The sequence below is a fragment of the Lupinus angustifolius genome, chromosome LG11 (assembly GCF_001865875.1).
Source record: "Lupinus angustifolius cultivar Tanjil chromosome LG11, LupAngTanjil_v1.0, whole genome shotgun sequence".
Lineage (NCBI taxonomy): Eukaryota > Viridiplantae > Streptophyta > Magnoliopsida > Fabales > Fabaceae > Lupinus > Lupinus angustifolius.
In genome coordinates, this window is record NC_032019.1 from 8,462,846 (window position 1) to 8,480,495 (window position 17,650).

Here is a 17,650-nt window from a genome sequence, read left to right on the forward strand (position 1 = left end):
AACTCATTATAAGGTGATTCATCTTTCGAACCTTTCTTCAACACATCAAGGTTTAGGCTTCCAAGACATACTTAGATTAATCATTTTGGTTCCTAACAGTCGTTTGTAATCTCAGTAACATTTGTGTAATCTTCGAGTACTGTCTGAAGATAAGATTTGATGCAAAAATATAATTTCGATATGAAACAACTTTGACTCATTGGTGTTAAATGTTAAAACTCCAAATTTATTTGTTTTGTAGAGTGTGTTGTGAACTTGTGTCATTTATTTATATTCTGTGGTTTGTTAAGTGATACTTTTGGATTGATATATGTTATATAATTTAGACTTTGAATTTGTTAAAGACTTAAAGTTGTTTGTTTATGTGAATTTTGAGTAGATTATGAATATGGATTATAAATTTGAGTATCTACCTATTTGAAATTATTTTTTTTTGCTATAGGTTATATATATATAAATATGATTAGGTGTGTCCGGTTTAACCGAAGTGCGGTCTAATTACTGAACCACCGTTGAACCACTGTACCACTATACGAGTATTCTCTGACCTGTTTGATAACTCATACAGTTTTAACAATATTAATTTAAACACCTCCTCAGAATTATTTTGGTTAGTTAGAAAAGAACAAAATCTTTAAAGCAGTTAGGAAAGGGTGTTAGTCTGCTCAGATTAGTTTCTTAATACTTATGTCGTGCTAAGTATGCTAGCCTCAACCCCTTCAGTTTGTTCTAGTTTTTTCATCCCAAACTAGGCGCCACCAAATATAATATACTGGAGTGCTATAGACTATAGAGACATCTCCAGCTATGTTTTGAGGCACCAAATCTTTCTACAAATGTCAAATCTTCTTTGTGAAAATTCCTGAATGATGTCATTCCCTTCAAGAATTAGAGAAGTTTATGGAAAAGAAAAAACAATCAAAAACCATTTTCACACAATCCAATGAATATTTATATCGGACTAGAATATCACTTTCTTCCGTCCTCCACTTTCTATGCACCCGTCTCTTTTGTCTCTCCCATCACTAAAAAGTATACAAAATAGTCTTTGAGAGTGAGAAATGTTATCCACGTTAGTTTCTCACACAAAAGAAACTATATTGATGGTCAAACATTACTCATTTTTGTCTTTAAAATTAAAAAAATTTCACATTCCTCCCTATGATGCAGCAATCCTTATTATTTGAAGTATTAAAAAGCATCAAAATGTAATTAATCACTTAATTAAACGTTTATATTATTTATTCATTTCATTCTTTAAACCCTTCACTTTAAAATCATTATGACTACCAAATTTAGCTTCCAGATCAAGTTAAAGACAAATCATTCATATAAAGACCACAAGGTTATCAAAGATCACCTTGCCGTCTGATCTAAACGTTTGGTCTAATCTGCGGTACAGGTGACTTTTTTTGTTTGCATAAAGTCTAATTGGATAATTTGCATGAGGCAATAGGACACACAAGTTCCCATTGCTGATTTGCAATAATAGTTGTAATTGCCAGCATTTTATTGAGTATATTCTCCACCATTTTGTCCCTTGGTTGGATATATCAATAACATGCAATCGTTTGAGGTAGCTCGTGTAGAAAATTGGATAAGTATTTCACAATAGTCATCCAAATCAGCAAATAAATCCATTAGCACACATGACTATTTTCACAGCGCTAAAAGTCCAAGATGTTACCCCAATAACCTTCAAAACCCTCATGCCTCAACATAAACACACAAAGTTAGACAGAATAGCAATTTCATAACAGTGACTGAGATAACCTAAACTACCAAAATAATCTTAATCGACCGAAATTGGATGTACAAGTTTTACTCTTAGATAAACCTTGTTCTTGAGAAGGAACTCAATTCAATCCTCTTTATTGAGAAGGAACTCAATAGAAATGATGGCAAAAACGGTTGTAGAACAAAATGATTTCATCAATTACAAAAGCACAAAATTTAGAGGAACAACACGCTTAAAAGATGTATTGGTCACTATTTCTGTAGCAGAACTGAATCTCAACAATGTAGAGATAGTAATTAAAAAGTTAAAACAACAAACAACAATAAATAAAGAATCTCCTAATGCCGCAAGAAGAATGAACTAAATAGAAGCCACAAAACCAATAACCGATTAATTTGGAATCAACAGAAACCGGTAGCAAGCTAGACCGCCATCATCAATAATCACTAATAACATTGACAACCCGACCCCAGCAAAAAGGGCAGCAGCAGTCGTTAGTTCTTCAAATTATTCACGAACACACGCATTTCACATATATCAGCTATCACCACACAGCTACAGTCATGGAGCAGTGTGCTACATATCTCACTACATTAAGTTGCAAATGTTATAATCTTTGAAGGCTAATGTTAAATAAGTATCGAATAAAATGCACAAAAAAGTAACTATGAATGTGTTACCATTGTCCCCTTCATTATGATACGAAACAACACCAGCAAATTAAAGTTCATATTTAGTGTCGGTTTACATTTCCTATCTGCAGCTGAATCAACATGTGACAGGTGCAACTCCTATCAGGCATCAGCTACATGTCAAAATACGTTCTACTTGTGTTGTGTCCATCACAGCACCCAGAATCCCTTTCAGGATTTTTTGATATATAGATCAAACATGGTTACCAGATCAAAGATCAGAATTCTCAGTCATTGCAAGAGGTTTCATAAATAAGAAAGTAAATCAAAATTCTTACCAATATTCAGATCAATCAGGAAAAAACCAAGTCAACAACTAATTGTCTGTCAAACCAGTTCACTGGTAAAACAATCATACTTCTACAAACCAGCATACTCTTGCAATCAGCATCAAACTCACGACCAATCATCAATGAGATAGAAACAGCGCTGACAGCAACCATGTCAACAAGCATCTATCACGCCCTCATCATTTCCCCCGATCATAACTATAAAGCCCAATAAGTTGTTCATCATAAATTAACTGAGCTACTAAATCGCAATAATTCCTTCTCGTAAATTGCTATGAGAAAATGGAGAAATAAAAAATAAAAAAGCAACCAGTAGGAAGAAAATAAAATGGCAAAATCCTTCATAGACTGAAATGTTAACCTATCAACTACAAGGTCCAATAGTTACCAAATGCATCAAACACAATAGGTCCAAATGTAGAAACATTCAAACACCAAGGAAGTCTGACCCTACCAAACAGCACATGTATCATAAAATCCTTCAATGACTGATAAGACCAATGACAACGAAAAGATGTGACATTAACAAAACAGCTACAGGTGCACTAGCCAAAGAGTCTCCAGGGTTTTTCTTTAGGGATAGAGCTCATTCCTGCAAAAAAATGCAATTGAAAAGTCACAATAAATAGAAAACAATAACTTGTCAACTACAACTGCCAATTCTATATCACTGCAAAGTTCAAGATGAGCAATACTTACATCACCATTTGATTTTCGAGGGGATGGGCTTCGTGAAGCATAAGCACGACCACGTGGTGAGACACTGCGAGGTGAAGCAGACCGTCCATCACGGCTACGATAGTCAGGACTTTCATCTCGTAGGCTTTTCCTTGGGGAAGGACTCCTACGAGGGGAGATACTCTTCTTTGAGGAAGGACTCCTTCGAGGGGAGATACTCTTCTTTGGGGAAGGACTCCTTCGAGGGGAGATACTCTTCTTTGGGGAAGGACTCCTTCGAGGACTAGGACTGTGTCGGGCAGGGGAACGGCTGTAGAGAATCACAGATTAAAAGGTAAAAAAAGCTGAATGGTAAAAACTCAAGTTAAAAGAAATATGCATTAATATATGACAACCTATCCACAGATCGACTTGGACTCCTGCTATCACGCTCATCGTCATAGCGTCCTCTTCTACGGTTCTTGTAATCAGGACTGGCACTGCGGCTCCTGCTTCGGCGACGATAATCCCTGTCTCTCCCATGGTATCTGTCGCGTTCATATCTATCATAACTTCTGCTGCGGCTTCTCCTCCTATAGTCCCTGTCTCGGTACTCATCACGATGCCTGCAAATAGTTGGGTGTCAAACAATATAAATCTCTAGAAATGTAACTTGAAAATCAAAGTGCAAATACCATTGCCAATTAGAAATGCCTTTTAATTGCATAAGCATTCTTCAACATGACCGAATGAGATCCTCTTGAATACATCACCCACAAGATAATTTTGTGCTGAATATGCTATTATGGTGACAATTAGTAAAAAGGCAGTCCAGTGCATGAGGCTCCCACTTAGTGGGGTCTGAGGAGGGTAAATGTACATAGCCTTCCCTCCGCAAGCGGAGAAGCAATTTCCATGATTTGAAAAAATTTAGTGACAAATAGTTATTGATAAAATATATATATATCTTACCAGGCTGGTCCAAAGTCAACAAAAAACTCAGATTTCTTAATTAAAAAAACAGATGTATAGGAATCAGGAGGAATCTACTAGAAGAATGATGCACACTGCAGCCACCATCAGTTTAGGCCATACATGATTCTTTCAATCAGTCAAGTTAATATGCTATAATCAGAAAAGCAACATTAACATCTCATGAGATGTAGAATCCGACTATGAAATAGAGCTTCAATGAGCATGAAACGAATGCACTCATTGTATCAAATGAAAAACCCAAAGATAATTTCAGCTCTCAAATTTTCCCATCCATTGAAATATGAAGATAAATAAAACGAAACCTAATAAAAAACCTAATTGAAAATTGGGAAAATCACATAAAAAACATAACAAAAGCAGTCAAAACAGACAGCCTAAATGACATTCTGCAAAGTCTCAAGAAGCAATGAGTAAATAAAAAACAGCACATACCTTTTCCTGGGACTGCGGCTCCTTGATCCGTGCCTTGAAATTGGTTTTGGGGATGTTTCAATTATCCTTCCCTTGTGACTTGTAAATTAAATAAACAAAATTTAGCTACTGGCGAATACATATAAACTAAATCTTACACCATGAGATACCTATGTCACACGTGCAACATGATGAATAAATAACATTAACTATCTGTATAAAACTGAAGAACATGAAAGCCCACTTAATAATGGGCCCACTTGTTTATGATTAACAAATCAAACCCTCCAAAACTGATTTTGGGAAGCTGAAAATATAACTTCTCAACATTGAGCTTCTTCTGCATTTAATGTATAAGGCCAACCAAACAAATGCCCAGGTTCCAAAAGTGTTTTTTCTACCAAGATAATAACCACATGGGATATTAAACACGAGTAGAGAAACGGAAAACAAAGTAAATGTGAAAGTTCGACATAGCAAACAACACATATAACAACAGCAACTTACATTCTCTCAGCATTTGGGCCATACTTTGCAAACTGAACAGTTATTTCACGGCCATCAACCATTCTTCCTAAACAATTAAATTACAAAAAAAAAAACATAAATTTTATATAATTTCAAAAATTAAAACTAAAAAAAATGGAAAAGATGAAAAAACAAGCATACCATCGAGCCTATCCACAGCTTTTGAAGCTTCATCAGCATACTTGTAGCGCACAAATGCAAAACCCCTTGAATCACCGGTCCTTCATCAAATTACATTGTATATATTAATTAATAATTAATAAAAAAAATCCAACCCCATTATAAAAAATTGAAACTTCATGAAAAAGAGATAAATAGGTACCTTCGATCTTTGGGGATGAAAATGTCGACAACCTTGCCGTACTTATCAAACAAGGGGAATAGGTCATCAGCAGTAGTACCTTAAAACATTCAAAATCAAAAGGGGAACAAAGGAAAACATAATTAGGGTTATGTTAAGGATGAAGAAAATAGAAGAAAAAATGATGATTGAAAAAAGAGAAAGAGGAGATTACGGAAAGTGATGTTGAGAACAAGGAGAGAGTAGGTGTCAGAAATATCTGGAGGACCAGACCTTCCGAAGTGAGACATTTTTTGCACTTGGAATTGGAAGAAGAAGAAGAAAAAGGAGAATTGGGATTAGGGTTTGTAATGATAGTGTGTGATATATGAAAGTGGGTTTTGTACTTCTATATCAATGGACCATCGAACCTTCATGAACATCACTCTCCAACGCTCCTTCGTAATTATAAGTATAAATTACACTCACGCGGATTTTTAGTAAAATTATGCTATTAATCTATACATTTTTTACACTTACACAAATTATTCGCACTTTGAACTAGGGTTAGTTTAAGTGTTATATTGTTTAATTCCCTTATAAGATTTTTGGTTCGAATCTTGTGACTGAAAAAAATATCTGCTGGGGAATAGTCTCACATATTTGTAAATGTTTTCGGCGGACAGGATTCTCTCTAATGTGATGATACATGTGGGAAACCAAAAAAATTAATTCATACCCTAGGAATATGTGTCTAATCTTTTGAATTGAAAAAAATGAGGAAGGTAATCAAGTTAAATTTTAATCATTGTTGATATAAATTATTCTTAATTTATTATATATTAGCTTGATAAATTTATATTTGTAAATTGTATATATAATTTGATTATAAAATTACTCTTCTCATTTTAATATTTACTTCAAGTTATTGATATACCTTGTAACAACCTAAAGTAAGTTTTTTTATAATTTGCTATGATTTTGCTTGCACTTATACCATGTCATTATATAGAATGGCAACGAGATAAATTTTAACACATACCATATTATTATTTATTATATATGATAATGATTATTTCTTATAACTAATTGAGAAATTGAAATCCAACTACCAAGTAATAAGTTATCTCTTCATTTATTACTCCTTAAGTTTACCTTTGGTTTGAGAGAATTAATAAAAAAAGAATGAGAGAGTTGAAGAAGAATGAGAATCTTTCCTTCATTTGGTAGGAGAAAAATAAAATAAAAGTAGTAAGACCCACTAACTTTTAAACATTTAAAAAATGTATTTCAATATAAAATTGCACCATTTGGACATTATTTAGAACTAGTGTGCTCGTGCCTGTCAACCCGCATTTTTATTTTCTAATGCAGAATATGTCTGTTTACATGTATTTATATTTTTTTAATATTGAGTATACATTTTTAGAAATGATGTACATTATTTCTATCTAAAAACTAAAAAATAACTAAATTAAAGAGTGTATAAATAACCACTTCTAAAATATTTTGATTAGCAAGAAATATTAACAATTTGAAATAAGAAGAGGGTTGTTGATGATTGGGTATTCTTTGTATGTATTGTATCTTCTTGTTTCTACACAAATGCTTACATAAATGTGGTAAAAATTTTGTATGTATCATATCTCCTCGTTTTTGTTCCTAGCATGTTGGCAGACATCATACTAAGCCTTTTGACTACATATTATCTCTCTGCAGCATTTTGACTGTCTTTTTCCAAAAGTTAATCCAAGCATGTAATAAACCTAATGATTATGATAACTATATAATATGATAATTTGGTAATAATTCTAAGCCTCCTCCAAGCAAACATGTTTTAATTATATTTTGAAGTGAACACAACCGCAGGTAAAGTGTAGCATTGAAAATAAATTACCTGCAAAAATCATGGTAACATAATAATATGGATTAAGTACCACAAATATTTGTAATATGACATGTTTACAACATGTATTAAAAATATTTAGATTCATGTACTAAAAATGCAGATGATAGTAAAAAATATTGTCAATAAAATCAAACTTGATAACTAAAACATGTAAGATAAGTCCAAAGAATAAAAATGTTAGCAACTAATAAGTAATCCATTTTTTACCTTATAGAATAACATCATATATCATACCTTTTATGTTATTTTAAGAAATAAAACTAATTCTGAAATCCAACATTCATTTTTTAGAAGAATACATGGGGCACTATAGTATTTTAGTATTTTTTAAATAAGAAATTTTTTGCAACTTACCATGCTAAACTCATTTTTTAGAAGAGGATCATGGTGAAAGAGACATTTAGTCGAATACATGAGGGACATTTTTAGAATCAACCAAATTCACTTAAACAACTAAGAATCAAACACCAATTTAAAATGAGAAATAGTAATATAATTCAAACACGTAATACAATATACCAACAATAGAAACCAGAGATTGAAGCAAAAAAGTAACATAGTGTGAAGTTCAATTTACTACCATATTCTTTAATATCACTGTAGAAATTTGATTGCATACTAAAGTTATATTTTCTTTTCAACTACTTATCATTGCTAGTTGAAATGTAGAGAACCATTTTGGGAATGATCTGGCCACCACTATTAGCATGAGTTGAAGGTTGAAATATTAAGCCATATCACAAAGCAATATAGATAATCATATCACAAAACATAGGCAATACATATAACCATCATCAATTGTTGAAATCCATAGCCTATTATTGATAGGTTGGGTAACTGTATAAATTGAGAGAGAATGTTTATGATTCAGATAATAATTTTTTCTAATTGCAGACTAAAAAATATGATGTTTTGGATGAGTTGAGACAATATGTCGATTAATATTAAATTATTTGTTCTATGAACCCATACAATACGATAAACAAAGGATTCATGAATGCACACTATAATGTAATTCATTTTGGTATTTCATCAAATAGAATGTAAGCAAAGATAGGTGAAGAAGAAAACTATGATAACAATATTTAAGCATAAACTTAAGAGAAGATGAGCGATTTATAATCTTAAGTGCATATCTTACATTTCTAAATACCATCCAGATTATGGAGGGAACTTCTGTTGATGTCACATTCTCTACACACCATCCATATTGTCTATAAATGTAAAATTGCATTGTATCCACGTTCTACCTGCAAAATGGAAAATGAGAAATGATAAAGTATCATGAGAAAATAAGAATGTGAAAGGAGGAAGTAGTGAGTGAATGTTGGCTTTATAATTTATTATAGAAGAATGTGAAAGGCTAAAGTAGTGAATGAGAAACCCATGCCCTAGCGGGTAGTTAAGGAGTAAAAAATGGGAGAGGGGTTGAAGAACGGCTGCCGTTTAGAAAAATAACCGTGAATTTATAATAAGAGAATAAGAAGTTTATAGAAACATAAAGTTAGAAATTATAAAGGGTAAAATAGACAACAAAAATTACTCAATGGTAGTTATTTTAAGTATTTGCTTTATATATTAGTATAGATACTATCATATTTTTATATAAAATACGAAATTTTTATTTCATTTCAAGTTATCTACCTTATATTTAGTCATCTCCGATAAGTCTTAAAATAATGATAACAAAATGAGACTCATGTACCACTTTTTGTTTAAACGATTTCTTAGTTCTAGTTTTATATTGAAATCAACCACTAATTTAAGTGTTGGTGATAAAGGGAAATATATCTTTTGTCTTACAATTTGAAATATTATGTATCATCACATGTAATTGGTTAGAAAAATAATCACTTATTAATCTGTTGACTTAGCTTCATTGAGATTGTACAACTTGTGAAAGAGAAAATGTGCTCCCAAATAAAGTATATTAAGACTGACTTTGAATTTCTAGGTATTTATAGACCATCATTTATTTTATAACAATAATATGTGTTAATGACAATTTTCATAAAGAATAAACAATACATTTTTTTAATGTCACAATATTTTCACAAAATATGTTAGCTAAATATATAAATATAAATAGTATAAAAGTTAATATTCTTTATTATTTTTTGTCATTATAAAATGCATTATTAATCCTAAAAGAGTATTGTTTAATTACACAAAAGAAAATGATAATTTCATTATTTTTTGTCATTATAAAATACAATAATAATCCTAAGAGAATATTGTTTAAATACACAAAAGAAAATGATAATTTCATAATCAAATAAATTCTATATATAAATTTAAAAATTAGTCAATTTAATGAATTTATCATATATTGTATAATTAATTAATTATAAGTAAATTACAATTATATTCACCTTAACTAATGTGGATTAAGATCTAAATGTATTATAGCTAACCAATAATGAATATACATAATTAGTAATAATACAACAACAACAATGCAATTATAAATGTTTGTGTAATATCTATGCAAGTTAATATAAAAATTTATACATAATCATTATATTATCATCATACTTTTTTAAAGAGCATTAATCATAATTAAACATGAATAATATAACAACAATGTATAAAACTTATACATTATTTTTTTCTATGTTTCAAACACATTTGACAATAGACCTTAGCAAAACAAACTAGTTCAACACAAAGTTCTTTATGCTGATTCGGCACAATATAATTAATAATGCATATGCACAAACACTTTAGTTATTTGAAAACTGGTCAAATAAATTATAACATGTTCACATTAGACTAAGACCAACAGATATCTATCTATTTTATTTGATGGACATATATAACAATATTTTATAACATATAAGCGTAAAGACGTATTTTAGTTCTAAAATTTTTTCGTATGTACTAATTTTGTTATTGAAGAATTAAAAAATCTAAAATAATCATAAAAAAATATGAAATGTGAATTAAATTAGTTATTTTTAAACATTTTTATCATATCTTACCATAACTATATCAACTCATATTTACAACAAGTGTTTGGAGCAGGAGAAACTAGTTAGGGTATGTTTGTAGGACTAAGATCTTCTGTCCTAAAAAGTTGTTATTTCTATGTCTCTATTCAATAGTATTTTATAAAATAATATAAAATATTGATTTATTTTTTTATAATTTTTTTTCTCAAATTAAATGATGTATTTTGATTGGCTTGAGACACCAATAGAAACAAGAGATGTCCATCACTGTTTGTTTGTGTTGTAACTGTTTCTTTCTTATTCCATACTTTTCTAATCTAATCCTAACACCAAACATCAAATAACGCCGTTTTTGCATCACTACTCTGATTTCAGTTTCTCTCTCCTAATCAAATTTCACCCCAATTTCAATTTCCTCTCCCGATCCCAATTCCCATTCCAAAACCCTAAATTTATTGAAATTCCCATTCAATCCTTCCATTTCCTTCTCTGATTTGAGCTTTGTTCGCAGCTACGATGGCTGAAGAGGAGAGGGACACTGAAAGAGGATCGTCAATGGATTCCACTGAATCGAGATGGGTTTTTCAGGAGGATGAGGATGAATCTGAGATAGATGAGTTTGATGCTGATTTGCCTATGGTTGATTCGGAAGATGAGGAAAATGGTGAGCAGAGACTTGTTCGAACCGGCCCTCGAATCGATTCATTTGATGTTGAAGCCCTTGAAGTCCCTGGTGCTCATAGAAATGACTATGAGGTCATTAAATTTTTAAAGTTGTAGTTTTTTGTTATGTTCCACTATTGTTGCTATGATTTGAATATGGTTTTTAGTTGTCTCATTTCCTTTTTAGCTTTTCTTACTATATAGGAAATATTTTAATTATAAAGTGTTTTGAATGAATAATGAGTTAGTTTAAAGTTCAAACAACTGTGTGACTGGCATAGATTATTAGGAATTGGTGATGTTAATTGTGTTGTGGTATTTGCATATGGATTGTGCTCATTGTTTATGTTGAGTCCGACACTGGGAAAAACTCAACGTGTTACTTTATGAGGGTCTATCACATAATGACTAGTTATTTGGGTTGAGCTCTCCTCATGTGTCTCATAACAATTGGTGCTATCATTGAGATTAGTGTGACTGCATAAGGGGAAAAGGTCACCACCTGGTCAGTGTTGATAGTGAGGAGCTGCTATGGACGTCGGCTCGACTCTTAAAGGGGTGTCAATTTAATGAGCTTAACATCGAGTGGAAAAGAATCAATATAGTACTTACGCCATAAGGCTCTCTCACAGTCTCACCTAATGGACTAGTCATGTGATTAAGTTATAACACTCTACCCATTTAAAATCCCTTACAAACGAATATGTGTCCACCCAAGTGGAAGGGGCTTCGCTCTCTTAAACATGTGGTTTTGGGTTCAATCCTAGGATTCATCTAAAAAAAGGCAGCCCAGTTTACGAGGCTCCCATCGATAATTCATGTGTATGAAAAGTTGTTCGGAGGGGTCCTGTGTATGTTTCTGGTAGTACTTGGGAGATTAGTTTCTCACCTATCTATAAGGTGAGAGGATACTGCGGGGAATAAAACAAAAAATCTCACACTGCTCAAAATAAGGTTATATGTTGTTAGTTATAAGCTCTTTTGAAACAATGTACAAATTAGTGCTTATGTATCTTCTGTATTCTTATTTCTGATTGCAGGATATCAATATGGGAAAGAGAATTGTATTGATTTTTCAAACTCTTGGTGTTGTCTTTGGTGATGTTGGAACAAGTCCATTATACACCTTTAGCGTTATGTTCAGAAAGGCCCCTATTAATGGAAATGAAGATATTCTTGGAGCATTGTCACTTGTCTTATACACTTTAATCTTGATTCCTTTACTGAAGTATGTCCTGGTTGTTCTATGGGCCAATGATGATGGTGAAGGTATATAAATTAGATGTTGTAAAGATAAACAGTTATTATTCTATTCTTTTCTCTCTTTTCCCCTTAAGGATCATTCCTCAATATTGTAATTGTTTTAAAACCACTGAAGGTGGTACATTTGCCTTGTACTCCTTGATTTGTCGCAACGCTAAGGCGAGCCTTCTTCCCAATCAGTTGGCATCAGATGCTCGAATATCAGGCTTCAGGCTAAAGGTTCCATCCCCTGAGCTTGAAAGGTCATTAAAAATCAAGGAAAGGCTAGAGACTTCGCTAACTCTGAAGAAGATTCTACTATTATTAGTGCTCGCTGGTACTTCTATGGTGATAGCTAATGGGGTTGTTACACCAGCAATGTCAGGTTATTAATTGCTGTTATGTCATGTAATTTTTCACTTCTTCAGATTCACTTTTGTCATGATATGTTGCTTGTTGGGGCTGATACCAATATCGTACTTGTAATGATCTATTGTCTCTTGTGTTCATGGCCAACTGTTGTTTTCAGTTACCATTTTCTTCATATTAATTCTTACTTGAAATCTTTTCTTCTGCAGTACTATCATCTGTTAATGGTTTGAAAGTTGGGGTAGATGCAATTAAGCAAGGTATTGTTTAACCTCTCATCTGTAATAGTTGTTAATCCTGCATTTTATGTTGATATCCAACCCATAGGCACATTGAAAGAGTTATCCTTCCTTGTTCTGTGATAACAATTATTGCAGCCTTTGTTTTAATAGCAATGGCCTTTGATGGCTTATTTTGGTATAGTTGTCTGAACTATGCTTTGTTCTTTCTCTTCAGAGACTGAAATTTAATTTATTTAGCTGGAAAGGGAATGTTTTGTTCTTTGATCCTACCTACCATGTAGCAAATTAGTAGTCTGTTAATTGGTAGAATGTTTATGCTGTGTAGTTTAGTGGTCACTTTTGCTGTTAAATTGATATTTTTTCTTTTCCTTGACTTTGCAGATGAAGTGGTGATGATTTCCATTGCCTTCCTTATTATTTTGTTCAGTCTACAGAAGTATGGAACAAGTAAAATGGGACTCTTCGTAGGACCCGCTTTGTTTATATGGTTTTGTTCTCTTGCGGGCATTGGGATATACAATCTTCTCAAATATGACAGCAGTGTCTTGAGGGCATTTAATCCTATTTACATCTATTACTTCTTTGCAAGGAATTCAACTAAAGCATGGTATTCTCTTGGGGGCTGTCTTCTGTGTGCAACTGGTAAGCAAATATTTGCAGGACCATTATTATGGTGGATGCAATCATGCAATAGTATATATTTCTGTCTTTGCTTGTGTGTTTGTAGATTTTATTTGATTCCACTTGTGTGTTTGTAGATTTTATTTGATTCCACTTGCGTCTTTTTCTCCGTTCATAAGCCAATGCATTGCTAGCAATTATCATGGCTAATGTCTTATTATTTTTACCAGAATTGAGGTTCATTGAACCCAATTCTTTTTCTTTTTGTGGCACAAGAAGAAAAGATTCATCTACAATTGCTGAAGTGATTGGTAGGACTACTGCATAGCTAGCACCTAGACTTTTGGTAATGCATTTATTCAGACTGGATTGGTAGATTAGAATTGAAGAAACTGAAAAAAGGCTTTAAAATTAAAAAATATGGACGATTTAGTCTGAATTCTGGGATAAAAAAAGTGCATGTTTTATTAAGTATCCTGAACCTCCTCCCCCTCCTCCCCTTCCCAAAACATAAAGGAATACTAAAATCTTGATATTGTGATGTGGTAAATATGCAATTTGCTTTTAATTACTGCTACCAAGTACACATTATTGATTAAAATTATTACTGGGCCATGTTACAGGCTCTGAGGCCATGTTTGCCGATCTTTGCTACTTCTCTGTTCGATCAGTCCAGGTGATGAATCATGTCTATGTTATAACTATCATGACATTTGTTTTCATATCTTTTACTGATTACTTAAGCTAATATATTGATTGAACTGACGGTGGTTTGTTTGCAGCTTACATTTTTATTTCTTGTTTTGCCATGCCTAATGTTGGGTTATTTGGGTCAAGCTGCATACCTTATGGAAAACCATGCGGATGCTGGTGAGGCCTTTTTTTCTTCTGTTCCAAGTAAGTGTTGGTATATATATATATATTTCTTACTAGTATTCATCATTCTCTGCAGTGGCATATCTTTGCACTTAACAGAACCATTATGTAATACTATTATGTGCTTGCAGGTGGTGCATTCTGGCCCACTTTGCTCATTGCTAACATTGCTGCACTAATTGCAAGTCGGGCTATGACAACAGCCACATTTTCTTGTATAAAACAGTCAACTGCACTCGGTTGTTTCCCTCGCCTTAAAATAATTCACACTTCTCGGAAATTTATGGGCCATATCTATATCCCTGTCATAAATTGGTTTCTCTTGGCTGTTTCCCTGGTGTTTGTCTGCTCTATATCCAGCATGGATGAGATTGGAAATGCATATGGTAATGAATTTCTTCCAATTTCTGCATTTTTATCTCCACAGATAATTTGTCAAATTATCACTATACACATCACTTGTCAAATTGTATATAATGTTACTTTTTCAATGTGATCAACAACATTATATAATAGGTTGCTTGAGAAAATGATGTTACTTTAATTACTTGGAAAGGTGTTGAGCTCCTCCCCCATTATTTATCTGGCTACCCTCAACTACAGTTGAAAAATAATAATAGAGGAGCTGGATCCTTGTTTGAGGACCCAATTCGCTTTCCGAAACTTGTGTAAACTGAGCGTATGAAAACAATTGGAGCAGTTCTTTAAGCACTGGCTGTATGCTCAGGAAAAAAGACATTCTATGCATTTATGTATATCAGCTAAACTAGTAAGAGATGGTCATAATTTTATTTCCAATGGATGTGATCAAAGCATTGCTTGTTTTTATTTGGGTATCAAAATTATTAAGGGGGAGGGGAGATCCCCCATTCCAAGGTCAGGGCATGCTGCTTCAGCGAGGGCTTCCAGTGATACTTATGGATAGCATGCTAATGAAATTCTACCTGCAGAAATTACACCCATGATCTTTTTATCAATGTTGTTTGACACTACCTGTTGAATTAAACCACAGACTAAACATTGATATTTAATTCAGGGAAAAGCCTTCAAATTGAAGTTTGAAATTGTAAAATGAAAATCAATAATAATTTTGATTCTGCAAGCTTATATAGGGGAGAGGGTGTTGTGTTTTCTTTGGTGGTTAGGCTCTGAACTTGCTTTCTTTATTAGTATTATTATATACTTCAAAAATGTACGTGTTTTCAGTTCATTCCTTTGTCCATTTTCAGGCATTGCTGAGCTGGGGGTGATGATGATGACTACTATTTTAGTAACTCTTGTTATGCTTCTTATATGGCAGATAAACATCATCATAGTGCTGAGCTTTGCAGTAGTCTTCTTGGGATTGGAGTTGATTTTCTTTTCATCAGTTTTGTGGAGTGTGACAGATGGAAGTTGGATTATATTGGTTTTTGCCGTAATTATGTTTCTTATAATGTTCGTATGGAATTATGGAAGCAAGCTCAAGTATGAAACTGAAGTCAAGCAAAAGCTGTCAGCGGATTTAATGCGAGAGTTAGGCTGCAATCTTGGGACAATACGAGCTCCTGGGATCGGTTTACTCTATAACGAGTTGGTCAAAGGAATTCCAGGAATATTTGGTCATTTTCTGACCACACTTCCAGCAATACACTCCATGATCATATTTGTGAGTATCAAGTATGTTCCAGTTCCCATGGTGCCTCAAAGTGAAAGGTTTCTGTTCCGGCGAGTCTGCCAGAAAAGTTACCATATATTTCGTTGTATTGCCAGGTAATGAACTCAAGTTTTTTGCATTTTGGGATGTGTGTGTACCCATATTAAGATCAGTGGAGGTGTGAACTTACACATCCTTGCTAAGTGGTTTACCTTTGGAAAAAAATATCATGGATTGTGAAAAACAAGCCTAACCAATTGCTTTTGCAAAACTTTATTGAATTAACATGGGAAAATATAAAGATGAAATTCTTGGGTAAAATATTTGTAGTTCAGGATCATTTAATAGGTGGTTTACTCATTAACCACTCTTTCAACATTGTTAAAGTGAATTTATTTTTACCTAGATATCCCTTTTGTAGTTTTCCCCATAATATACGCTATCTTTGTGTCTAGAATATTTTTTTATCTTTGTCTGCTCTGAACTTTTTGTATGTTACAGGTATGGTTACAAAGATGTCCGCAAAGAAAATCACCAGACTTTTGAACAGCTTCTTATGGAGAGTCTAGAGAAGTTTATACGTCGTGAGGCTCAGGAAAGGTCACTCGAGAGTGATGGGGATGATGATTCTAACTCAGAGGATGAGTACTCTGGTACTAGGGTTCTCATAGCTCCCAATGGGAGTGTTTACTCACTGGGAGTTCCTCTTCTGGCTGATTTTACAGAGACAAGCATTCCCGCTTTTGAAGCAACCACATCAGAGGATGTAAACTCACAGTCTTCTAATGCCCCGGTGCTTGATGCAGAGCAAACTCTCGAAAGGGAGTTATCTTTTATACGCAAAGCAAAAGAATCTGGAGTTGTTTATCTTGTTGGTCATGGGGATATAAGGGCAAGGAAGGACTCCTGGTTTGTCAAGAAGCTAGTTATAAACTATTTTTATGCCTTTTTGAGAAAGAACTGCAGGAGGGGAATAGCGAATTTAAGTGTACCCCATTCACATTTGATGCAAGTTGGCATGACTTACATGGTCTAACCATCAATTTTGCAACCCAAATAAAACCAATGGCAGTTAATTTGGAATTATAATTTAGTAACAGTGAGTGGTGGGTCATGGAAAGGTCTCATTTTGGAATGCAGTTTTCATTGGTTGCTTGATCTCTTCTTCTGCATCCCCAAATTGATGAATATCTTTCCAGTTCATCTCATCCAGAAATTGTTCTGAGGTTTGTTTTGATTTTGGATATTGGAAAAGGAATAGGGTGACAACAGAAAGAAAGTGTAATGTAAAATTTAAATACCAAAAAATCTATAGAATGCAATGTACACATACTCTGGATGCCTCAAATTCCACTTCAATGTGATAAACACCAAGTTTTGTACAGTGGTATTTGACTGACTTTGATTTTATTCTTTTTATTTTTGTTGGGGGTCAATGTCTTTATTTAGCTGTATCCAATCTTTAATGAGACATTAGTGATTGAACATCAAATGAGATCATATTTTTATCTGAAGATTTCATTGTTCTGCACTTCTGCCATTCCCATGA

The 17,650-nt window shown here is 33.1% G+C and overlaps 2 protein-coding genes across 6 annotated transcripts; one reads left to right on the forward strand and one right to left on the reverse strand.

Annotated features, from left to right (window-relative positions):
* LOC109361111 (serine/arginine-rich splicing factor SC35) lies at positions 1,911 to 6,034 on the reverse strand. Of its 5 annotated transcripts, none has more exons than XR_002109265.1 (11): positions 5,828 to 6,034; positions 5,635 to 5,713; positions 5,454 to 5,533; positions 5,292 to 5,358; positions 4,806 to 4,883; positions 3,794 to 4,003; positions 3,673 to 3,708; positions 3,420 to 3,636; positions 3,175 to 3,312; positions 2,419 to 2,918; positions 1,911 to 2,326 (listed from the first exon to the last, which is right to left on the reverse strand). XR_002109265.1 is itself a non-coding variant. In XM_019606430.1 (8 exons), the coding sequence occupies exons 1-8, from the start codon at positions 5,901 to 5,903 to the stop codon at positions 3,307 to 3,309; spliced, it is 885 nt and encodes a 294-aa protein (XP_019461975.1). In that variant the 5' UTR covers positions 5,904 to 6,032; the 3' UTR covers positions 2,996 to 3,306. The 5 variants fall into 5 exon arrangements, 1 of the variants encoding a protein (XP_019461975.1); XR_002109264.1 differs by having other exon boundaries at positions 2,419 to 2,598; positions 2,709 to 2,918; positions 3,420 to 3,708; positions 5,828 to 6,032; XR_002109263.1 differs by having other exon boundaries at positions 3,420 to 3,708; positions 5,828 to 6,032.
* LOC109360784 (potassium transporter 7-like) lies at positions 10,969 to 17,520 on the forward strand. Its single transcript, XM_019605905.1, has 10 exons — positions 10,969 to 11,208; positions 12,156 to 12,384; positions 12,494 to 12,742; positions 12,936 to 12,986; positions 13,350 to 13,610; positions 14,213 to 14,265; positions 14,372 to 14,486; positions 14,597 to 14,851; positions 15,695 to 16,217; positions 16,603 to 17,520. The coding sequence occupies exons 1-10, from the start codon at positions 10,969 to 10,971 to the stop codon at positions 17,135 to 17,137; spliced, it is 2,511 nt and encodes an 836-aa protein (XP_019461450.1). The 3' UTR covers positions 17,138 to 17,520.